This window comes from Colletes gigas, unplaced genomic scaffold (assembly GCF_013123115.1).
Source record: "Colletes gigas isolate AHSC1104 unplaced genomic scaffold, ASM1312311v1 Colletes_gigas_Sc00015, whole genome shotgun sequence".
NCBI lineage: Eukaryota > Metazoa > Arthropoda > Insecta > Hymenoptera > Colletidae > Colletes > Colletes gigas.
In genome coordinates this window covers 2,753,420-2,777,788 of record NW_025106644.1, presented here as the reverse complement: position 1 = coordinate 2,777,788, position 24,369 = coordinate 2,753,420, and the positions used below count along the sequence as shown (strand labels likewise).

Genomic DNA, 24,369 nt, shown 5'->3' with positions numbered 1-24,369 from the left:
TAACTGTTTCCATGAATGATGAAATAAAATTCATGTAGCGAAGGGTTAAACTTTCAAACGGGTCTAAACGCGACGCTTCTTTGCCCCTTCTTCTTGCTCTGGATGTTTAGACGCGTTGTCGAATATGTTCTTTATGGTTCTCTCGTCAGGGTAACACACACTTCATGCGAAAGATACCAGCGGGTGCCGAGGCGAGCAACATTCTCGTGGGGGAGGTAGATTTTTTAGATAAAACCCTGTCGGCGTTCATTCGGCTCAGCCAGGCGGGGATCATGGGCGACCTGACGGAGGTTCCTGTGCCGACGAGGTTCATATTTGTCCTGCTGGGACCTACGGTAAGATCACTATATCTAGAGCAAGTTACCTATAAAAAAGAAACAAAAATGAACGAAAATTAGAAATTTTCGCAATTATTTATGGGCGTTAGGTCAACCCTGGGGAAAATTTTAATGGGAGATTCTGGAGGCCAAAATAAGACGAAAATCAAGAATACCAATTTGTCGATGGAGGCTTCGTTAAAAAGTTATTAACGTTTAAAGTCCCACTTGCGAGAACAGCTTTAAACGTTAATAACTTTTTAACGAAGCCTCCATCGACAAATTGGTATTCTTGATTTTCGTCTTATTTTGGTCTCTAGAATCCCCTATTAAAATTTTTCAAAAGTAAAACCTGGACCTTTTTCTCTAGTGACAGTCTACCTTTAAAACTCTTTGGTACACTGTGAATGTAGAATGACCGTGTTGACACTCCTGTTATGGGAGATCCTGCAAGCTCCAGGAGCAAATTAATCGCCTCAAGTCGAGGACTCTTTGAACAGGGGGGCGTCACAAAGGGACAAAGTGACTCGAGTAGATCCCCCGTTGATTTCGAACAGCGTGTAATCCGCAAGACGCGGCTGGATCTTCGTTCGCGCGTATCCATCGGTCCGATGCAGATTCGAGGCGGCTCGATCGAAAGCCCGTTTCCTCCTTCGGGGTAATTAAAGTTTTAACGAAGCAATTGTCCGCGCTGATTGCCCCCGACTATTCTCGATCTCGAGTGCCCGATATGCGAGGCAATTTCTATCCGGGTATGAATGGAGGCTTCGTTATCGTTTGAGGTCTGTCGCCGTTTTGCCCCTGGCAATCTTTCCGTTCCTCGTTTATCGTTCATCGGGCGAGTAATAATGTGAAATCGAAACGATCGACCCTCTGAAAAGGGGAAAAATGGACGTATCAAGTTCTATTTCATAACTCCCTGAGTATACTTGTGGTTACCCTTGTGTCTTTATCGTGGGATTCCCAGGGTGGGATCTCCGGTTTCCACGAGATCGGTCGCGCCATGGCCACCCTGATGTCCGACGAGGTGTTCCACGACGTGGCTTACAAGGCGAAGAACAGGAACCATCTGCTGGCGGGGATCGACGAGTTCCTGGACGCTGTCACAGTGCTGCCACCTGGGGAGTGGGATCCAGCGATCAGAATAGAGCCACCCGCCGCGATTCCGTCGCAGGTACAACAAAACAAACACTTCCCTAACATCCAAACCTGTTTTACACTGTTTGGAACATATTACTCTATTCTAAAGCCTTCTTGATCTCGTTTAGGAGGTGAGGAAGCGACCAAAAGAGGAGAAGCCAAAGGAGGACCTGGACGAGGAGGCGGACGAGCAGAAGCTGAGAGAGGAATCCGGGCTCTCCAGATCCGGGAGACTGTTTGGAGGTCTGGTCAACGACGTGAAGAGGAAAGTACCGTTTTATCTGTCGGATTTCAAAGATGCCCTGGCTATCCAGTGCGTGGCGTCGTTCATTTTCCTCTATTTCGCCTGTCTGTCGCCCATAATCACGTTTGGTGGCCTGCTGGGCGAAGCCACGGGGAAGAACATGGCCGCCATGGAGTCGCTGGTCTCCGGTTTCGTGTGTGGCGTCGGCTACGGTCTCTTCTCCGGGCAACCCTTGACCATTCTAGGTTCCACCGGGCCGGTATTAGTGTTCGAGACCATCGTCTACGAGTTCTGCAAGTGAGTAGACCGTTGCAAAAGGAGTTTGCAGAGTGTTTAATCGTGATCGAATGGTGTCTTATAGGAAATCCGAGTGGAACTACATGTCCTTCCGTTTTTGGATCGGCTCGTGGATAGCCTTGATTCTCTTGATCCTGGTGGCGATCGACGCCAGCGCCCTCGTGTGCTACATCACGCGATTCACGGAGGAGAACTTCGCCACCCTCATCGCCTTTATCTTCATTTACAAGGTACAAAAGAGGAGGGCTCGATAGGCACTTCCATTCGCCTTTGTACGCTTGAACCCTAAAAAAGCCAATAGATGGGGTTAATATCTAGGCCTCAAGAGACTTTTAAAAACATCTTCGAGTCTTTGCAGCCATGAGCTCTGCAAAAACTGAATCACAAGTCATCGCATGAAGGATTGAGAGATTTGGAGGTTAATATTCCAGGCCATCCCAACATGAACAGTGTTTTGAAACTTGGACAGGACATTGGCTGGTCTTTCAGAAGCCTATTTTCTCGCTAATTACGCAACCCTGTCCTTTTGGAGTGATTCTGGTTAATTGGATGCGGGGGGTGTACCGGAGTGCTTCCCGGATCGCTCCATCAGCGAAATCGCTTGGCATCTGGGTCACGAATCCCCCCGCGTTCCACGTACTGATCGAAGCTCCTTTCAGGCTTCGGGAACGATTGGCCCCGATCTTGACTCTCTTAAGCCTTGATTTAATTCCTTCTGACCAGGGAGTACATCGATGACTGTTCGATCGTTCCAGGCTATCGAGAACGTGCTGTCGATCGGGAAGAAGTACCCCATCAACACTCACGCGAACGACCAGTTCGATTACGAGTGCTGGTGCAAGCCACCGAACGGCAGTCTGCCCTCCAGCTACGACCACGTAAATTGGACGGCGCTGGATCAAAAAGCGTGCCAGGTCGGTGGACTCCAAGCGCCCTAAATGGTCGTTGGGCGAAATTACAAGCTCCCGCTCCTCTGACGACTCGTTAACTCTCTTTCAGATTTACAATGGCACGCTGGTGGGCGACGGCTGCAACCAGCCCCACTACATACCCGATGTGTTCCTCATGTCAATTATACTATTCATGGGCACCTTCTTATTATCCGTCGAGCTCAAAGACTTCAAGAATGCGCTCTTCTTCCCGTCGAAGGTACGCCCCTTTCAATCCCTGCACAGCAGAGACCTCTGAAAAGAGGATCTTGGATTAAATTAGAGATCAAAGACGTGCACACTGAGTTTAGGCATTCGATAGAGTTACTAGGACTTATTGCATTCCATTTGCACCTAGAGCTTTGGCTAATAGGTCCAATGTTTGGTGTCTAGTTGTTAAATAGTTAAAGTCAGTTGTTAATAAAAGATTCGTGTCTGATGGTAGGTCAGACAGGTGGTCAGCGATTTCGCGGTGATCATCGCGATCTTCTCAATGAGCGCATTGGATCACATCGTCAACATCCCCACCCCAAAATTGGAGGTTCCTGTGGAGTTCAAGCCGACGTTGCACGACCGAGGATGGATCATCTGGCCTTTCCAACATAATCCATGGTGGAGCGCCATCGTGGCGAGTCTGCCAGCTCTGCTGGGCACTATACTGATCTTCATGGACCAGCAGATCACCGCAGTGATAGTCAACAGAAAGGAGAACAAGCTGAAGGCAAGTGTCTCCTCGCCTTTCGAGGATTCTTGCTGTTCTTTATATTTATATTGTTTTATATTGTTTTCCAGAAAGGGTGTGGTTACCACCTGGACCTGTTCATCCTAGCGATCCTCATAGAAGTTTGCTCCGTGATGGGTCTGCCCTGGTTCGTCGCAGCTACAGTACTCTCTATCAATCATGTGAACTCGTTGAAGCTGGAATCTGAATGTGCTGCACCTGGCGAGAAGCCTCAGTTTCTGGGCGTTCGTGAGCAACGTGTCACCCACATACTGATCTTCCTGATGATCGGTTGCTCTGTCCTCTTGACACCGATGCTGAAGCATATTCCCATGCCAGTGCTGTTTGGAGTTTTCCTCTACATGGGCGTAGCCTCCCTGAAGGGGCTGCAGTTCTTCGACAGGATTCTAATCATGCTGATGCCAGTCAAATACCAGCCTGACTACATGTTCCTCCGACAGGTATTAATAGACAACGATGGCGTTGGTAACGATGGCTCAATTGAACTGATTGTTTCTCCAGGTTCCCTTGAAACGAGTGCACCTGTTCACGGCTATGCAACTGGCTTGTCTGTCGTGTCTGTGGCTGATAAAGTCCTTCAGCAGTACCTCCATCCTCTTCCCACTGATGGTGAGACTATTGTTAAGCTTCTATCCCCATCTTAGTGGTAAATATCGTTAACATTGAGTGATTTATTGCGGTCAGCTGGTGGTGATGATCGGGATACGCAAGTCCCTGGACCTGGTGTTCACTCAACGCGAGCTGAAGATCCTGGACGACGTGATGCCCGAACCGAGCAAGAAGCACGCCGACGATCTCCGCCAGCTGGAGAGTGGCGAGGTTAGCACCGTGAGACGAATACTAAATGCCATCGTTTGTCGTAAATAGCACGCGAGAAGTGACCGCGTGGCGAACATTTGCCCCGTGGTCACTGTAACCGGCTGCGATTACGACCGGAAACGCGAGGAACGCGACATCCTGATGACCGATCGCGTCAACGCAGCCTAGATCCTGCTACGTTGGTCCTGGTCGTCGTTCTTAACCCTTGCACTACGGAGACTGGGTCTTTTCTGACCCATCACAGTACCAGACCTCACAATTAACACCCATTTCGAAAAGAAAAGAACTTATAGGTTAAACGAACAACTGGTGAAGAGGGATACGTATTTAAAATTGAAACTTAACCTTACTTTCTAAGGGTAATATTTTTTTAAATAGTGTTAAATTAAAATAATATTATTTTAATCGAATAAATCTGATGTCTGGGTACTTGAAAGGAATAGTGAAAAAATTTAATCGCAATAATTTAGTAGAAATTTTCGTCCGGGCCAGAAATGACCCAGCCTCAACCGTCCAAGGGTTAATTTTTCTCGGACCAAAGCAATAACAGTCTGCCACTGGGTGTATTCTAACGCAGAGTTGCGCAATTTTTAAGTATTTTAAACATTTGGAATACACTTACACAGTTCGAAAATCTTTAATGTTTGATAACCGTTTATGAAATTTGTATTTATGGAATCTTGCATCTTTTTCAAACGTTTGTTGCGGCCTAATAAAACGAAATTTGAATACAATTTATAAAATTTTGTAACTATATCATTAGTATAGAAAGGTAGAAATTAAAATTGACATTGAAGTTTTTTTTTAATTATTTATCTTAGTGGAATACTATGAACGTACACTTAATACTGCTAAGTATTTTGGAACTTTCTCACTTCTGTAGCCGCCATTTTACATCTCTACTGCCTATTGTAACTTGTATTTGAATGGACTAAATTCGCAGAAAATAAAAACGATGTTTCGATTCAGCATATATCATCATAATTATCTTGCCTTCTTGCAGTACAATTTTATTTTCTACTTTTCTCATTTTTTTTTTAAATATTAAGTTCCTCGAATGAAACTGGTAAGTGTACTTACAAAGATTTCAAACAGTTTGAAAAGGAATTAATTTTCTATAATAGAGAAGATGGAGGTAGCAATAAATTAGAGCAAACTTTTGTTATAAATTTTAGAAAGTTACAAATTTATTAAAAATTCATTAAGTTTCTTCATTGATTCATAAGTGTATGACAAATGTATGAAATGGTGAATACCCTCTGTAAGGTATCAATTGAATTCAATGATTACAATTGCAATTATTGGTCGTTGATTTTGCACAACTCTGTTCTAAGGTCCCCAGAAGAAAGAACTCGCTGGCTCGACTCATAAAATGGCGGCTGTGAACGCCTTAGTGAATTGTGTAGTAAAAAATAAGCGTTTGTGAGATAAGATGCCAGTACGTTTCTTCTGGGAACTTAATAGTACCTAGATGGCGACACATACCACTTCCAGCGAGAACAAATGTTTTTTTTATGTAAAATTCCGGCCAAACGAAGATCCTCCCGTGCCAAATAAACTTCGTGTAAGATTGACCTGATCCTAAACGGTACTCGGTCCCGACCAGTATTAATTATTATGTAACAATTATGTCGTCGTTGGAATGCTTGAACGATAGCGTTTGTTTTGGATACGATTGTCTTGGATGTACTCATAGGCGAGCTTAAACATTGTTATAGTGGATTTAGTAATCGATAGTAGATCGAGAACGTTGATTTATCGGAGAAAGTTTATATTATACGGAGGAGTCCACTTAAAGATGTTCATCTATAGTCGCTACCTTTTACCTGGCCTAAACTGCGATAGGTGTTGAAACGTGACCAAATAAACATCGTGTGTCACCTAATCGCGACAACACACACGGAACTACGAAACGACGCCCGATGTTTCGCCTACAATTCGACACGTATATGTATCGGGTTCGATGTATCGTCGAACGCGGATCGCCTTGACGTATTGGAAATACATTATTGTTTTAAAAACACACACAAAATCTCTCTGTACTCCCGACTACTCCTTACTCACCATCGACCGACACGACACGAACACGATTCGGCCTTCGACGTGTCGTAACGATAGAACATTTTTGCGACCTTGAAAAAAAAAATATTCAAAGATCCATAGGTGATTGTCGAGGGGGGGGGAGGGGAAACAGGGAGAGAAAAGGGTACCAGTCGTCGTCGAAACCTGCGGACGTTATTGGTACGTGGCTCCCAAGTGCACGACCGTAGATCCCAAAGCATCGAGAGGAATGCTCGAATTATGTCAACCCCGCTGAAGATCACACTATTATTGCGCTGAATTTCGAATGTCGACTGTAACTGGGTCGGTCGAGCCATCAAGGTCATTTAGATCGAAGCTAACCTCCCATTTGTTAAAACGATTTCCAAGATGGCGGATCTGAACCCACGGTCTTCATAGGGGTTATGTTTGCCAGTTTTTCAAAAAGAATTGAAATTGCAGGCATTACGCTTCTCCATGAAGTAATGTCTGCAAATTCTGAGATTTTTGTAGCTCGACCGACGTATACCGCTTGCGTACCCATGGTTGTCCGACCTGTCTCGAGACAAGGTAGTGATGAGAGTTTTGCTGAGCTCGATGCATGGCTTGATTTCGTTTCCCTGTATTTGGCTGCTACACCTGAAACTTAAATCATGATTTGCCCATCAGGAGCAGAACGAGTTGGGGTACGGGCCGTCTGACAACATACAGATCTCGTTGGCCAACGGCAACATCATGAAAATCCCTATGGCGAGCATCAACATCAGCGAGGAGGTGAACAAAACTGGGATTTGGCAGCAGGTGAACGAGTGCAACGAGAAACCGAAGCAACCCAAGTTGATCAAGTGCGTAGTATCTACTATTCCATAAGTAATTAATAAGGCCCCACTAATTTACGACTCTCGTTCATCGAAACTGTTTTTGAGATATCTTCCCAAGTCCCTTAACAGCACATAGAGACCGTCGTAAATTAGGGGGATTCCCCCTAGAGGATACACTACTCTACTCTGAGTGTTTCGTCCCGGGGCCTGTTAGGGGACTCATCAAGCAAGGCTTCCTAACAGGCCCTAGGACGACAGGCTATTGGTCAGTCGATCGCTTGCGAGAGAGACAAGTAGCCCTCTCGTGGCGAGTACGAGAGGCGCCCTTACATGAGGGTTTATATAAAAAATATGGTGAATTTCTATGTACAGCGCCGGTAAACAAAAGAAGCACTCGAAAAAGGATAGCTCGTTGATGGCAGACGAGACTACGAGGCTGACTACGATGACCGAAGAGGACGAAGACGACAGTGGGATCTCTATCAAGGTGACACACGTAAATGACTCTAAATTCTAACCACCACCATCACCAATCCGATAAATCACATGGCAAGACACACAGCAAGAGCACCAATACACGGGCATGCAACATACCCCCTGTACGCTACTGTGAGTAAGACTATAAAAGGGGGCTGCACGGAACCCTCCAGTTGGGTCGTCATAGATAGAAATATCCCTAGGATGAACGACGACCCCGGTAGAGATAATAGTCCCTGTTCTCGTCGCGTTCCCTTGTCGCAGCACGTTTGACGCATGAACTGATTCGACTAATCTGATAGAAAGGGGGATGAAAGGAATCGAGATGAACCCCGGCTTGCTCGCATTGCCCGACACTTGGTTACCGTTGCCTCGCATCTGTCGGTTTTCCTTCACCTGCACAAGCTTCTCGCCGCCATTTTGGTTTCCTATTTGCGCTAACCTTTATTAAATAAAACATGTGACCTCTTCCTGTAAAATTGTAAGATTCCTATCATAGGAATAAAGAAAGCTCTGTAAGCAATGACGTATTGGGTCAGACATTTTAATTAACTTCAAAAAAAAAAATACTTATAATAAAATATAGTCTATCAACTTCTAGGGTTATTAACCGTAGTTAGATAATCAAGGTAACTTAAACAAGACCTAACACAAGTTGTTTTACCTACAATATATTTTAAAGTAAACGCTATGGCTGCCTCTATTTTGTGTACTCGACGCTACGCTACGCAATTGCAAAGTGTTCTTTCATAGTCGTCGCTCGTTTTTAAGTGCTTGGTGCGCCCCCCGATTCGCGAGATACAAATGGAACGTTTTGTTTGACCGTTTCAGGTAGACCTGATACGATCGAAGGAGAGCATCTGCCCGTTGTCGGTGAATGGCACTACTTCGGCCGAGACTTCCGTCTAACAGTCCACCAGGAGGTTAGCTACAGACCACCCCTGGACGATCGAAGAAACTTTCGGTTTTGTCGTAGCCTTAATTTCGTCGATTACATTCCAAGCTTCCAAGAGAGAAACGCTGGTCGAGTGCAATTATACAGAGTGCCACCTAGCGGATTAAATTCGCGATAAACGGGAAACGCACACCGTCGAAATAAACTAGACTTAAGATTCGACTCGCGAGCGCGACAACAACCGCTGGATCTCGAACCCACGCTAGCCCCAGCGTGCAATAACGTTATTTATAATTTTAACAAAATGAATAGCCAAATGTAGTTCGTACCCCGTAGCAAATATGCCAAAGAAACCCCTGCAAACGATACGTCGACGTTTCCTTCGAGGGATGTCTCGCAAAAAAACGAAGCTTGTCGCCAGAGATTGTTCGTTCCCTCTCGAAGCTCACGAGACAAGTCGAGAACACCGGCCAGCTGCGACAATATTTAAACTATTACAAATGTACAGCGATTTTTTTACGCCCTCAACGGTCGAGAGAACTTCCCCCGCGCTAAAGGATAACCGGGAAGGTGTTCGTAACGGGAGCATCGACGTGCGCCACGGAGACAATTTTTTTCACGTTTTTTATCGAAAATCCTAGCTGAATTATAATACGAACGATGACAATTTTTATCGTACTGATGGTCTTTCACCCAGCGCCCGCAACGAACGTTGCACGGGACAAACTGTTGCTTCCTTGTTTCCGCCGATCTCCGCTCGACGTGGACGAAACTGGCGCGCGAATCGCAAGGGGAGAAAATTTGATACAATATTTTTCAGACGATTACACAAGCGTTTACACGAACCTTCGAGAGAGACTTTACCGAGAATATCGTTGGGACGAGCCAACGTGTTTGAAAGAAAGTGTTGACGTAGTTGACGTAGAATTAAGAAACAGTTTCAGGAGTAACCGCGTAACGTTTTATGGAACACTCCTGTGTCGATGTACGTATGCGTATAGCGAAGTATGGAGCGGCTAGTTCGCTCGTATGTTAATGTTACGTGTGTTTGTATATATATTTAGAACAGAGAATAGCATTCGAAGTGCTGTGCAAGCTTGGAGAACGAAGCAAATTTTATTTCGGTTTAGAGTTTTGCCCAAATCTGATTAGAGTGATCGTCGTACGGAAATAAAGTTTGCTTGGCTCTGGACTGTTTGATAAAGACCCGTGGCTTGCATCAGCTTAGTTAAGGAGCGATAAGCTTTATCGTGCATTCCACCTACGACACCATGTACGAATCTCGTACGTTAACGGGCTACAATCGCCGCTATAGTATTAATTGGTTGTGATTAGCTAGAGAGAACGATCGTTTTCTAGAAGGGATGAGCTCATCGAGTCTTGAACCACCTTCGACGGAGAGAATTCTTCCAGAAAGTGCCCCAAGTCCAAAAGCTCCATCGATAATCTTCCTCCAAGTCCTATTTGTCCAAAAGGTGCCCCATCGAGCTCATCGAGTCTTGAACCACCTTCGATGGAGAGAATTCTTCTAATAGGTGCCCCGAGTCCAAAATAGACAGGTCCTCAGAGTCCAAAAGCTCCCTTGATAATCATTCCCCAAGTCCTATTTGTTCAAAAGGTGCCCCGAGTCCAGAAGCTCCCTCGTTAATCATTCTCCAAGTCCTATTTGTCCAAAAGGTGCTCCGAGTCCAAAATAGACCAGTCCTCAGAGTCCATAAGCTCCCTCGATAATCTTTCTCCGAATCCTATTTGTCCAAAAGCTTCCTCGTTAATCTTTCTCCGAGTCCTATTTGTCCAACAGGTCCCCCGAGTCCAACAGCTCCCTCGATAATCAGTTTCCAAGTCCTATTTATGAATATTCTTTTGCAAAATTCCTCGCCGTCTCAAAGATTCTCAGCCTCTTCTTTACGTTTCCTCTTCGACTTGTTTCTGCAATATGAAATACATTAAATGTTTGCTTCCAATTGTTGCTAACGCTGTTCCTACCAAGGTTTTGTACTTTTCGACAACTTAGGTAAACTGTTAAATTTCTGGGGACTGAGATTTCCAATATGCATACAAAAACAGCTAAAAAATGTGTACTACTTAAATGGAATATCGTCGAAGATTGCTCGAAGGTGGAACTGTTGAAACGTAGGCAATCGATTTAGGTACTGTTAAGTATTGGCATAGTATTGAATTGTTTCATACACGAATTAAATTCCTCGTTTGATTTTTATTACGAGTGTAACAACTTCCTCGATAACTGACCGTGTGATAATTTGTACTATAGAGTGCTCTGTTATCAGACAGTCGTTTTCGACTTATTAATTACGCATACACATACACGACAAATAATAATACTCGAGGTATTTAACCAGCAGTCGTATAATTCGCTGCCATGCATGCAATCGATGTATTATTCCTATTTATCGGGATTACTGATCAATACTGATCGAACAAAACGCAAGAGTAAATTAATAAACGGTCCGTGGATTTCACCCCACGCCCCGGCTCCATTTTTCATTATCCATGTAGGACAGTATGCTTCAACTGTTTTAATAAACGTATGTCTGAAAATGAAACGATATTTAATTCACTAGTTCGTAAGCTTTGTACAATTAGTACGATTAGTATCGTCGAAGGAACTAAATATAAACGTATAAAAACGTTAGGGACAAACCTTTGAACGTAAACAAGATGGCGGAACGCTCTAAAGCGTCGCGCGAATAAAGTGATCGGAAGAAGCTCGGTAGTAAATTTTTTATTCAAAATATTTATGCTTTTTGACAGTTTCAAATAAACATTTTGCTTTTTAATAATCAGGATATTATTTACTTAACATGAGACACGCGCCCGTCCGTTCAATTTTCGAACGGGCACGCAATCGTAATCGTAATTATTGAAAAAGATATTAAACGATTAAAATTATAAGAAAGAAACTCTGAACGGAAAATATATAATTTTTTTTTTTTTCGTGTTTTTTCGTTTGTTTTCAATGCACTTCAAAGGCATCAGCTGGAAGCATAAGCAAATAAAATGTTAAAACATAATCGAACGAAAATAAGTGGCCGCCACACACCGCCCCGACAAAAAACAAATACACCAATTCGTTTTTTATTAACAAATATCACTTTTACAGTGTTTCTTTTTCTCTTTCATCGACAAGTCTTTTATAAAAGTACATTTATATCATTAATATTACCGATCGTGCTTAGTTTAATAGTAGTAAAGAGAAACAATCAACAGGTCTAAATAATTGTTGTGCCTTGAACGGATCTCCGTAGAAAAGTGTAATTCGTAATTAGCCACTGAACAATTTTACAACGAATCACGAACCAGCTTGAAGAATCTTCAATTTCACTAACACGAACAACGATACTTACCCACTTTAAATTACTTACAAATATTGCTACGAAAACTCATTTGCGGTATTCTTCAGCTGGACTTCAATAAAATCTATTTTTTTTTTTTTTTTTCTTTCTACTTTGTACAATTCAGTAATGCAGTATTTTCCACTTGTATGCAACCAATTTCCTGTCCGCAGAGACAACAGACCCCGCCATTGTATTGTTCAACTAATAAAAAAAAAAAAAAAACACACACACGATCTTTATTGCACGCGTAATAGAATTTCTACCACTGGTAATTGAAGTAATCATAGAGAACATAATTGGTAAATCGGCGAGATTTACAGCCTCGTTCGAATCATCAATTTTATGTAATCGATACATAATTCGATAATAGTTCGAACGAAGTCGTGGGAATCTAGTAAACTCCATATTCTCGTGAAGACGGAATGATAAAATACAAAAATTTACATTTTTATTGTTGGATAAATTTCCGACATTCGCTCGCTTGTTCGTATTCGAGTGTCAAATGCTTGTGGAAATAAAAATGAAAACACTTATATCAATTCGAGCACGATATTTATTAGAAATTTTCGCAATTATTTATGGGCGTTAGGCCAACCCTGGGAAAAATTTTTATGGGAGATTCTGGAGACCAAAATAAGACGAAAATCAAGAATATAAATTTGTCGATCGAGGCTTCGTTAAAAAGTTATTAACGTTTAAAGTTCCACTTGTGAGAACAGTTGCGCGCACGGAACTTTAAACGTTAATAACTTTTCAACGAAGCCTCAATCGACAAATTTATATTCTTGATTTTCGTTTTATTTTGGCCTCCGGAATCCCCCATTAAAATTTTTCGTATGGTCGAACACCCTGTATAGTTCCCTGCAATTTGTACACTTATTGCACTATGTTAGATTCTTCGAATTTGTCATTTTTGTTTTGCAACACAATTTTTATGTTTAACAGTGGTCACTGAGGATTTAAAATTTTTGCGAAAATTCTGAACAAACATCGTGCTTGAATCGGCTGATATAAATGCTCAATTCGCGATTCGGTTGTATACAAGCAGGTTACACTGTGCCTCAGTGAACACGTTCTAAGCCTTAAGAGATTCTTAACCGATATCTAACAATATTTTTATACAAACAAACGATAAATCGCACAATTCCTTCAATGCCTTTGTTTCTTTTTGATTGACCACTCCAATCATGCCTTTAAAGTGCGATGAAAACGCTTACAATCACGGAAAACGGAAAAGTCGAAGTTACAGATTGAGAAAAACAGTGATGACGTCGATCGTGCCCATGTCGTACCTCTTGATCATTGCATATAGAGGGGTTATTGTAATTTTCGTTCTTTTTCTGGTATATACATTGGTATCTGTTTCTATTTTAAGTAGACACGCTTTGCAAGACGGGTGCTGAACGGAAATACCTATACGGTAGACGTAAATATATATTTTTTTTTCCTTTTTGTCTTTTTGGTATTGCCCCCAAGATGCGGAAAGAATCGTAAAAGAAATATGCTATGTAATAGAGGAAATAATTACAATCTACTCTATATACTAAGTGCATCAGGATCAACCGATTTTTCGTAATGTCCTTCAAAGATTAAAAGAAGCTTGCACGGTAGAAGTATTCGGTTCGTTCTTTTTAGCAGTTCTCAGATATTGCAAGGAGGATGTTTATGATAACGAGGAAAATTTACTAGAACATTAAATAAAATATAGTGTCAGAATTTATCCAAATGTGATATCCAAGTGTGGAAAAGCAAACTCTTTTTTTTTTTTTCCAGCGTTAAGACACTCGTGTCATATGGTACTACACATTAGTACAAAAAGAAAATAAGCATGATTTTTCACATCGTCGGATACAAAAGATCACTATGTTACTTGGCCTCCGACTCTGTTGGAGTTTCACTCCTGGTAGGCACTTCTAATTTCACGTGAACAGGTGCGTCTGTATCTGGCTGACTACCGCTCTCGTCCGCAGGTGAGTCCTCTGATATGGCTGCATCTGCAAGTTTTATTTCTGCACGCACAGAAACAGGACGTTTCCTTCGCGGGATTCGTTCGAATGTCTTTTAACACGCTGATTTCCAAACAACAGCAAAAGCCATATTTTTTCTCAATTGAAAATCGTTATCACCAATGGTCGGATATCTCTGACGCCGAACGTTGGCAACCAACGTGTTAATCGTTGCGAACTAACGAAATTTACCTGAACAAACAGGGTCGGACATTAGGGAAAATACTTTTTCTTCCGGCATGTCCTTCGTTAACTTTTTGAAATGGACCACTTGATCCGAGAATGATTGCCAAAACGATTGACCTTCGGGTATGGTAAACATAGCCTACACGTTGTTCATCGAAAAGAAAAATATAATACACCTGTCTCTCTCTTCTGAGGCGCGTAGCACACGGACTTTCTCAAAAATTATTATATATACGCAACGATCAAATATAATTACCTTAAATTTGTTGTATATATGCTCAGCCTTTTGTCTGATTTGTTCCGCCTTCTGTTTGAAATTAGTCTAAAAATAGAATTCAAAAGTGACAAAATGAAGAATGCGACGAGCTAAAAATACGCTTCTGAGATAACAGATACACTACCTCTTCCTCTTCGTTCAATTTCCAATCGGCTAAATTGCCAATGTATCGACGCAACTAAAAGAATTTAGCAAAATTTCAGTACAGATATTACAATCCATTGATAGCAACACTTACCCTTTTAACAGTCTCCACGATATGCGGGTGCTTCTTCAACATCAAAGGATCGATTGTAAGTGAGAGCATGTCGTCCATTGCCTGTAAACATACGTCCGGATTTGCTCGATCCAATCCAAGATTGGACTTGATGTTGGCATCCAGTTGTAAAAGTTGCGCTTCTATGCGCAGCCATCTGAAATCCATTGAAGAATTGAAGATACACTCTAACGCATTTATTTCATTCCTATTACCTCAATTTATTTGTTTTACGATGTAGCGCCCCATCTTTTGCTAACAGCCGCTTCTCCTCGTCCGGGACGTGCACGTTGAAGTCTAAACAATCTTTCACTTGTTCCGGCAAGATTTCGCCGCTCTCCAACTGTGCTTTCAATCTCATGGCGTTTCTAGCTGTAGACCATTCCCACTGCGCTCGAGCCTTTTCGCTTTCGAAGGACTTTGGCTTATCCATGTCTAACTTAATGCCTACGTATTCACCAGCGAACGTTAACGCCAACAGAAACCGCCCAGGCGTGTCTGAGGACGTAGTGCAAGACACTACCGTACCTTCCAATACCGACGTTTCACCTACGTTATTTTTTTCTGTGAAGTACCACCACATTAAATCCTGGTAAGATTATCTTAACTACATAAGTTATCTGTAGGTGCTTACTTTCCAAAGTAGCCCTTTTCTTATGCATTACACCGAGTGATGCTTGCTGGTCGCTGGAATCTTCAATTTTGACTTTACCACGGCCCCTTCCATGTTCTGACAAAAACAGAAAACAATTATTAGAAAAAAATCCTACCAAATTAATTCCTTACACAAATACTTCTGCAGGCACCATTTTTGTCTGTTGCGTCCGTCTCCTCTGAACTTGAAAAATCAGCAAACCGTTTCGGTTTTATTTTCCTTCCGCTACGACTCACGACTTCTTTAGGCGACTCCTCCCCTTGGGAATCCAAGGCGGCGTCTTGCTTCGTCGTGTCGCTCGTAGATGCAGACAGAGATTTTGCTTTACCGCGTCTCTTCTTTATCTCAGGTGTTTCCTAATCATTTAAAATTCTTTAACATTGTATACTAAAATGTAATACAGGTAGCCCACCTACAACACTGTACGTCTACAGCACTGGATAACATGATTTTTGCTGAACATATTTAAAAAAAAATTACAATTTATTAAATTAAGGTTGCTTGAAATTAAAATATTTTTTGTTTCGTGTTAAAAAAAAATATTTGTCTTTAATAAGTTTTCGGAACATAACTCCTCTTTTTACACTGGCTCTGGGTCTCATATAACACAGTTTCACACAACACGACATTTTCCAGGAACTTATCTACCGTGTTATAGGGAGGTTACCTGTACATTATTTCTATCATTAATGCAACTGTCAGGAATAATCGCACAAACTGTTCAGGCTCTACAACCGTCTGTCGGCAATTCCTATACTGCTATCGGAGCACTCGATTCAATAATTGTGTTCTTGGAACAATATTGCAGAGACGAGCGGAAACTCCCAACAAAATTTTATATCCGTATATAGATTCAAGTATATTACAGGATTACTAGCAGCGCCCAGCAGAGTTCTTCTTTTCATGGATTTCTTTTTCTCTTCCTCGTCGATGACCAAGGATCCTGTTTCCATGTCGCTGTCCATGGCGCTAACTGTTGGTAAATCCATCGCATTACTTGTTTTTGCTCCTTCCTCGCCGATACCGGATTCTTTGTTTACACAAAAGGATGCGGATGAGTACGTCATACTCTTATACGTATTGCGCATGTTGGATTTACCTTTGAGGTTAGCGATACTTGCTCCCGATTTATTTCTGTCATTTTTAAGCTCTTGTTCCAATTGTATTAAACCCTCGTGGAAAAACTTTCTTCTGAGGGGCTTGCCGAACTTTGCTTTATTCTCCACGTACGTGAATAGCTCGTCTACCTTGCACACGGCGCTAAAATATTTGATACTCTCGATACCAAATTTACCGATTAACTGTAAAACTATGACATTGAAATCGATACTCACGTTTCCCCTGTGCCATAAAAGAAAACGCTATACTTTGAATTTTTTGAATTGGGATCGATAACCCTTTCAACCTGAAAAGAAATCGATACGTGACGGAGAACAGTTTCCTATTACAAGGAAGTTACATAATGTTTTGTACGTATACGTACACATTGTAAGTATAAATAAGATTGCATCTAACCAATTAATCCGATCGTTCTTCAAAGTAACACGACTGTATCGATGATAAAATGGCATTGAAACGCATCGAAGCGCAACGATATGTGGCGATTTATTGAATTTCAAATACACGTATTTGCGTATGCAGTCTTTATGTAAACACACATTCAGAATAAATTAATACCGATATCGTGTTGCTTTGAAGCAGTGCTGCGGGCACGGGACAATGAATATTTAAATGAAATTGGTCCAAAAGTTATCGTCGATAACGCAAACGTTCGTCGTTAGATGTCTAGCACAAATTGCTAAAAGTGTCCGTGAAATCTGTGATCGAACTTACTTTGGCTGGCCACGGTGGATAACCTCGAACTTTCGCAAACACCTTATCACCAGCGAAAAATTTCTTATGAAGCTTCACCATGTCGACGGCAAGCTTTCACAAGTGTTGTGTCAAGCGACAAACGCTATTCCCTCGTCTATTATGCACCACAGATAGTACGAACGGTTAATTTTTAAGAAACATCGAACAAAACATCGCGAAAGCCGCCATTTGCACGATATAATATTGAAAACACGCAAAGTAAGACGCTGCGCGCCAATTCATGGGTCTCTAGTTACGAACACTCACGAACTTGGACTGCGTGCTAGAAACCACCGATTCCGAAACGCAAACCGAAACATCCGATTGGTCGAAATCGATATTATCGATACTATCGAGCGCGCGCGTTTAAATTATCTTTTCATCGAAAAATTACAGTTCCGTTTTGTTTTACCAAATGTGTATAAATACTATACGGGAAAAGAAAATTTATGACATCATATTTATTAAGATTATTTGTCAAGATAAAATAAAATTAATATAAGATTAATTAAATTAGTAAATAATCAGTAAATTAAATTGCATAAATTGTTGAGAGAATAGTTGGCAGCGCGGAGCAGCGCTTTCGTAAAGGCACGGAACGTTTTGTGCTGGTTTTCGGAACACGTGAACAAATTAGAATTCAATGGATACGGTTTGTCTGTCAAATGTACCAATGTTGATACGATATTTGTTTTAAAAATATTCCATGCTCGTTTACGGACGTGTGCGATGTTACAGCTAGTATCAAATCTTTCCTCCCAAGATTCTCGGTTAAAAAACTCGAGAAACCTGCCCACTAAGACGTAAGTATGTTTCGTTTAATTCGCTTGTAACTGAATCGTGCGATACTGTTTTTCTTTTTCATTTTTTCTATTCTTCATTTTTTGCAGCATGTATCACGCTTCTTTTTACACGCGCTTACGGTGTATAATGCAGCCTAAAATATTTAATATCGTTCCAGTATTTATGAGGAACTGTTCTTCGAGCAACTGACCCTATTTCCTGTCGTAATTGCCGCCGCTTTTATTTTTTAACGCAAATACCTGACCCGTGAACGTTTGTAATTAATTGGACTTGTCAATAATCGTGCTACTAATAAAGTACCGACTATTTGTAAAATATAAATTTTTAATGTATTCGTATTCTCTGTCTACTGTATCTAATTATTTCTTTGTATTTATTACCGTTTAAAAAATTAATCTTTGTATAAACAATTTTATAACCCATTTTTTTTGTACGTTAATACGAACCTTAGCTTTGTTTATTTTTTAAAAAAAGTTCGCTGTTTAAGAATTAATTATATGTAATTCTGTCTTTTATTTGCAATAATTATATCTGTACGATGCGTATAATAAACAGATGAACAAAGCCTACATATGGTAATAATATATGTCGATGTAATCAAAGATGCCAGTTCTTAAGGACCAACGCTTCCGTTGAAGTGTTTGTGTTCAAGAGGCCTGCTAAGGCACAATGAAAGCCATTGTATCAATTACATTGATCGTGCTACTTGGGATAAACTCGACGCCCATTAACGCCATTAGAATATGTGCCAGCAGAAAGAAAAGTATTGAGAATCTTTCCTTAAAACAAAACGCACCCAGTGTACCTGAAAATATACCCAACGACAGTAATGTAGCTCGTATCGTAGTAAGTTATAAAGCATGTTCCATTACGCGAGAAACTACGAATCCAGTTATTATTATGTAAGTTGAATAAATAAATTTTTCGCAGACAGATGACAATATTAAATTTGAAAAATGTACTAACTTTTGCCACGCATTGTGGCAAGAAGATAAGACTGCGAACGGAACGAAAATTATTATTTTATCCCAAGGTACACCTAATATTATTTTAATACAATAAATACTGTACAATTACTATAATGTCTCTGATGCTTTAGGTTGTTGGAAACAGTCCGGCGAACAAAAATGCGAAACTTCAGAATGTATCGCTCTTCAGCGTTCTACCAAGGCATTGAACAACACGAAATTCTGTTGTTGTCACGGGGATTATTGTAACGTTAATATTAATAGTACTAATCTTCTGTATTCAGAGAGCAAAGTACATAATTCTATCACTACAGAAAATCATCAACCCAGTAAGGCCAACGAGCATAAGTACTTTATAAAATTCTATAAGTCGATGATATTCTCATGAAAATTCTTTCAGCAACCGAATATTTGGAACAATCAGACTCCGGAAGATGGATGCTCATCATAACGAGTGTGCTGGTTTGCATGTTACTAGTGATATGTATCGTAGCACTGATGGTATATCGTATGTACAACACAAATATGTTAACGAGATTAGGAAAGCCACATTCCTACACGGATCAGTTTATGGATAGTGCAGCGCTAAGAACTGGTACTTACACAGTAGATCATTTAAAACTTACAACGATCGTAGGTACGTTCATTGCTAACTAAATAGTAGAGACAAAAATATGTGTACGAACGTTATAGGATTCATTGTGTAATTTCAGGGCAAGGACGTTATGGTTCGGTATGGCAAGGCAGCATGGGCGACCAAGATGTCGCTGTAAAAATATTTCCTTCCCATTATCGTAACTATTTCCAAAACGAACGCGATACTTATTGTCTTCCCTTCATGGAACATCCATCTTTACTAAGTTATTATGGTTATTATCTTTCGTTTGATAATATTCCCTCGTTCGCTAAAACATATCTCAAAGATGATCCTTTGTTCAGGCGTGGATGAGAGAGTAAACTTGGAAGGCAGCGTTGAATATCTTTTGGTACTTAGTTTCGCACCAGGTGGCACTCTGACTGATTTCTTAAGGACTCATATAGTTGATTGGACCACATTTTGTAAAATGGGCCTTTCTATGGTAAAAGGACTCGCTTACTTACATACTGATATACACAAAGGTGGTAAGTAAAACACGCGAAGAAGATTTCTCGCTTCGAACGACGTCTTTAATGCATTCGTCGATTTTACAGATAAATTCAAGCCTTGCATCGCGCACAGAGATATTAACTCACGAAACATATTAATTAAAGCTGATGGTACTTGTTGTATATGCGATTTGGGACTAGCGGTTCAAATCGCTGGTTCTAAATATTATTCGAACGGGGAGGAACAACACGCTGAGATAAAGTCTATCAACGATGTAAGGCAACCTAGTTATTCAATCCGTGAGATAATTTATAATATAATCGAAATTATTAAATTAGGTTGGCACTCTGAGATATATGGCGCCGGAAGTGTTGGAAGGCGCCGTTAATTTGCGGGACTGTGAAAGTTCTTTAAAACAGATAGATGTATATGCGATGGGTTTAGTATTATGGGAGCTAGTTTCAAGGTGTTCTGACATTTATATGCCAGGGTCGGAAGTACCTCAATATAGACAACCGTACGAGAAAGAAATTGGCCTTCATCCGACGTTCGAGCAGATGCAAGTTTTAGTTTCCCGTAATAAAGCTAGACCGTTGCTAGAGGGTAATTTAATAGACAGACCGGGAGTACGTTTAATTAGAGAAACTATGGAGGATTGCTGGGACGCAGATGCAGAGGCTCGATTAACCGCTTTATGTATAGAAGAACGTCTTTCAGAGCTACAATCTCATCGTGGTAAGTTTTAATGCACGACACAAATTATTATAAATCGTAAAGATGAATGTATAAATTTTTTTTTTTCAGTGACCATGCACTTCACCGATGGAAGTCCAATGGTAAATTCCCATTGCACTTTAGTGCCTTCGACTACAAACAGTCTTTACAGCGAAATTTCGCACCACGACAACGCTCACGTCGCTCATCTCTCGTTGCACATGGTACAAGATAATTCGAGTAACGAAGGTGGGATCGTTGAGAATTTGATAACGTTATCGCCTTCCGAAAGCATTGTCCACGAGCATAGTTGTAAGTAGCCTAAACGCCGCTATACAGAGTGTTCGGCCACCCGTGGGAAAAATTTTAATGGTAGATTCTAGAGGCCAAAATAAGACGAAAATCAAGAATACTAATTTGTTGACGGAGGCTTCGTTAAAAAATTATTAACGTTTAAAGTTCCGCACGTAATGAATTTTTTTCTAGAAAATGGGCAGAATTTCGGGGGTAGGTCTATTCAACAAAAATTATTATAATTGACCCCCACAACCGAAAATAATTTTTTTAAAACGATTTGAAATTTTTTAATTTTGTCGAAAAATTTCATCCCTTCTCGAATTTTTTTCTAGAAAATGGGCAGGATTTCGGGGGTACGTCTATTCACCAAAAGTGATTGTAATTGACCCCCGCAACAGAAAATAATTTTTTTAGAACGATTTGAATTTTTTTTTTTTTCGTCGAAAAATTTGGGGACTTACCCCCAGTCGATTTTTCTTAAAAATTCGTTTTTGATTTTTAGTAATTTTGTTTGGCGCCCTATAGAAAAGTTGTCTAGTACTTTTTTGTAGGTGCCCATGAGCTCTACTTCAGAAAAAAATTTTAATCAATTCCATTCACTATTGTAGGAGTTATGGCCGTTTGAAAATTGGAGGATTTTTATGGGGTCTCCCTCAATTTACGGGGTCAAGGAACAATTTTTCGAATATTTTTGGAATTTTCACATATTCTCCATCAAAATACGCACAGTTTGCCTGTTGAAACATCAAAATCGTCCAATCCGTTCGAGAGTTATGATTTTTTAAAGATATGCATGCAATTTTAGGGTAATATTTCTGGCCTCAAATTATATTTTCGAAAATGAATTTTTTTCTTGGAAATGCGTAGGATTTCGGGGGTATGTGTAATGACCAAACATGATTGTAATCGATCTCTGCAACCGAAAATAATTTTTCCCGAACGATTTGAAACTTTTCGAATTCGCCCAAAAATATCAGCACCTACTCGAATTTTTTTTTCAAAAGTGCGTAGGATTTCGAGGGTATGTGTATTCACCAAATATGATTGAAATTGACCCCCGCAACAGAAAATAATTTTTTTAGAACGATTTGAATTTTTTTTTTTTCGTCGAAAAATTTAGGGACTTACCCCCAGTCGATTTTTCTTAAAAATTCGTTTTTGATTTTTAGTAATTTTGTTTGGCGCCCTATAGAAAAGTTGTCTAGTACTTTTTTGTAGGTGCCCATGGGCTCTACTTCAGAAAAAAATTTTAATCAATTCCATTCACTATTGTAGGAGTTATGGCCGTTTGAAAATTGGAGGATTTTTATGGGGTCTCCCTCAATTTACGGGGTCAAGGAACAATTTTTCGAATATTTTTGAAATTTTCACATATTCTCAATCAAAATACGCGTAGTTTACCTTTTGAAAAATTAAAATCGTCCAATCCGTTCGAGAGTTATGACATTTTAAAGGAGTCACATGATTTTTGGTCAGGAATTTTTTTCTTGAAAATGCGTAGGATTTCGGGGGTATGTGTAATGACCCAAAATGCTTGTAATTGACCCCTGTAACTAAATATAATTTTTTTAGCATGATTTGAAATTTTTTAATATTTTTTTAATGAAGCCTCCACCAACAAATTGATATTCTTAATTTTCGTCTTATTTTGGCCACTAGAATGCCCCATTAAAATTTTCCCCATAGGTGGCCGAACACCCTTGTGTAAGTATCAAACGAAACTCGTATTTAATTTTCTAATTGTATTTTAGTTAAAAATTCAAACGAAGTAGCAATATATAATCATACTCAAGCACTTCAACCTTATCAAGGGCGAAATCCTTGCATGGAAAGGAATTTAATGTTACAGTCGGATTCGTTCGAAGAACTGGGGTGCAATGGTAATGTACTCGTCGACAAATCCATGAAGCACACGTGCAACGATCAATACAGAATTGTCTCCGAAGCGCAAGGCCTCGTGTCTCACGATTATCTGAGCCAACACACGACGCAATTAACGCAGTTGAGACCAGCAACCCCCATACCGTACGTTCAGAACGTTATTTCCGACGATGGTACGTCATATGGTAAACGCAAACAAACGAACGTGCACGAGGTATGCACGCAAGAGAGTCCCAGGAAAAAGTTATTCGGCTGGCCTAACTTCAAGAAGCTACTCGCCAACAAGAAGATGTACCCGTACAATAAATACCAAATAGACAGGGAGGATTCCAAATCGAATTTACTGTCGAAGCAGAACGTGCAAATCAAAACGGTCGAAACGAACGTGACGATATCTCCGGGTGGGAAGTACGTGAACGGTATAATTACCAAGACACCTGCCTCTGCCACCCCGTTGGACAAGAATGACAAAAATGCTGTACAGATTGGCAAACAGAAATTGGAGAATGATAACAACACGAACATTCGACCATCCACTTTGCCCCTTGTTACGTTAAGAAATAAAAAAGGCGAGAATAATCTGAGCAGACAGGAGAGCATCGACAAGTTCAACGAAGTCTTCAATGTCGGGTCTAACGTTAAAGTGTTGAAGGACCCCCATATGAGAATAAAAACACCAGGGGATTTACCGCCCTCTGTGAGGAAGGTTCGCGGCCGTGGACAGTCCACCGCGAGATTCTCTCTCTACGACGACCGAATGATGTGCAATATTTTGAGCGAGGAGGACGACAGAAGCGACAGAGCGATTTGGAATTCGGTACCGTTTGGTATGGATTTCGGCGACAGTGATGAGAAACATTCGCCGGCTAAACTTAGTACCAAAAACGTTACTTGCTTTTAATCGGATATAACATTAATTGTATTTGTAAAAGTCTATAGACGTAAGGATAACGATAGCTGTAGTATAACTTCAGCATAAATATATATGTATGTACAGAAAATATGTATAAGGATAAAACAGATTTTATACTCTCAATGGAAATTCACCGAGCAGGCATTGAAACAAATTTAAAAGAAAATGAAACTATACTCAGAAACGTCGTTTAAGATATGAAACCGGGGTATTCGATAATTTGCGCTGATTGTTTGGTCCTAGCGAGTATATTTTGTGCTTGATGGGTCTGTCGATTCGAGGTCTGGCGATATTTTAAAAACTGTGTTTATCTGACATAATTAGATAGCTACTTATGAATGTTATATCAATGTCGATCTTAGTGTTTTGTATGTTCGAACTAGCAGCACACATT

The 24,369-nt window shown here is 40.6% G+C and overlaps 3 protein-coding genes across 20 annotated transcripts in view; 2 read left to right on the top strand and 1 right to left on the bottom strand.

The window, feature by feature from the left end:
* Positions 1-9,741, top strand: part of LOC122399821 (sodium bicarbonate cotransporter 3) — a 56,881-nt gene extending 47,140 nt beyond the window's left edge. For 8 of the 9 annotated variants that reach the window (XM_043400809.1, XM_043400802.1, XM_043400808.1 and 5 more), the window contains 13 exons: positions 150-335; positions 1,285-1,491; positions 1,586-1,998; positions 2,063-2,228; positions 2,754-2,912; positions 2,998-3,147; positions 3,373-3,648; positions 3,720-4,109; positions 4,171-4,278; positions 4,354-4,488; positions 7,198-7,373; positions 7,722-7,836; positions 8,658-9,741. In XM_043400809.1, coding sequence (XP_043256744.1) covers positions 150-335; positions 1,285-1,491; positions 1,586-1,998; positions 2,063-2,228; positions 2,754-2,912; positions 2,998-3,147; positions 3,373-3,648; positions 3,720-4,109; positions 4,171-4,278; positions 4,354-4,488; positions 7,198-7,373; positions 7,722-7,836; positions 8,658-8,735 — 2,559 coding nt within the window. In that variant the 3' untranslated portion in view covers positions 8,736-9,741. Of the gene's footprint in view, positions 1-149; positions 336-1,284; positions 1,492-1,585; positions 1,999-2,062; positions 2,229-2,753; positions 2,913-2,997; positions 3,148-3,372; positions 3,649-3,719; positions 4,110-4,170; positions 4,279-4,353; positions 4,489-7,197; positions 7,374-7,721; positions 7,959-8,657 lie in introns of all 9 variants that reach the window. The other variant, XR_006259294.1, reaches the window with a different exon arrangement.
* A 134-nt stretch (positions 9,742-9,875) lies between these two features.
* On the bottom strand, positions 9,876-17,651 carry LOC122399822 (hepatoma-derived growth factor-related protein 2). Of its 8 annotated transcripts, none has more exons than XM_043400815.1 (12): positions 17,291-17,651; positions 16,792-16,862; positions 16,557-16,717; positions 16,324-16,487; positions 15,609-15,813; positions 15,437-15,532; positions 15,018-15,366; positions 14,785-14,959; positions 14,671-14,724; positions 14,526-14,591; positions 14,276-14,408; positions 9,876-10,650 (listed from the first exon to the last, which is right to left on the bottom strand). In XM_043400815.1, exons 1-12 carry the CDS (start codon positions 17,369-17,371, stop codon positions 10,571-10,573), a joined length of 1,635 nt encoding a protein of 544 aa, XP_043256750.1. In that variant the 5' UTR covers positions 17,372-17,651; the 3' UTR covers positions 9,876-10,570. The 8 variants fall into 8 exon arrangements, with proteins under 8 accessions (XP_043256750.1, XP_043256752.1, XP_043256745.1 ...); XM_043400810.1 differs by lacking the exon at positions 9,876-10,650 and adding an exon at positions 12,878-14,086; XM_043400811.1 differs by lacking the exon at positions 9,876-10,650 and adding an exon at positions 12,878-14,071.
* Positions 17,652-17,966: 315 nt separating this feature from the next.
* Positions 17,967-24,141, top strand: LOC122399820 (bone morphogenetic protein receptor type-2). Of its 3 annotated transcripts, none has more exons than XM_043400800.1 (11): positions 17,967-18,114; positions 18,719-18,961; positions 19,046-19,148; positions 19,215-19,412; positions 19,484-19,720; positions 19,797-19,952; positions 20,023-20,205; positions 20,275-20,444; positions 20,509-20,905; positions 20,975-21,196; positions 22,933-24,141. In XM_043400800.1, exons 2-11 carry the CDS (start codon positions 18,785-18,787, stop codon positions 23,961-23,963), a joined length of 2,874 nt encoding a protein of 957 aa, XP_043256735.1. In that variant the 5' UTR covers positions 17,967-18,114; positions 18,719-18,784; the 3' UTR covers positions 23,964-24,141. The 3 variants fall into 3 exon arrangements, with proteins under 3 accessions (XP_043256735.1, XP_043256733.1, XP_043256734.1); XM_043400798.1 differs by having other exon boundaries at positions 18,671-18,961; XM_043400799.1 differs by having other exon boundaries at positions 17,967-18,118; positions 18,671-18,961.
* The last annotated feature ends 228 nt before the right edge of the window (positions 24,142-24,369 follow it).

Excerpts from the sequence above, each read along its gene's own strand:
- LOC122399820 (XM_043400800.1), top strand. The coding sequence starts at position 18,785 with ATGAAAGCCATTGTATCAATTACATTGATCGTGCTACTTGGGATAAAC. Across the intron at positions 18,962-19,045 it reads GTAATGTAGCTCGTATCGTA|ACAGATGACAATATTAAATT; the intron begins GTAAGTTATAAA and ends AATTTTTCGCAG. Across the intron at positions 19,149-19,214 it reads AATTATTATTTTATCCCAAG|GTTGTTGGAAACAGTCCGGC; the intron begins GTACACCTAATA and ends CTGATGCTTTAG.
- LOC122399822 (XM_043400810.1), bottom strand. The coding sequence starts at position 17,371 with ATGGTGAAGCTTCATAAGAAATTTTTCGCTGGTGATAAGGTGTTTGCG. Across the intron at positions 15,533-15,608 it reads GGACGCAACAGACAAAAATG|AACATGGAAGGGGCCGTGGT; the intron begins GTGCCTGCAGAA and ends TGTTTTTGTCAG. Across the intron at positions 15,367-15,436 it reads GAAAAGGGCTACTTTGGAAA|AAAAAAATAACGTAGGTGAA; the intron begins GTAAGCACCTAC and ends GGTACTTCACAG.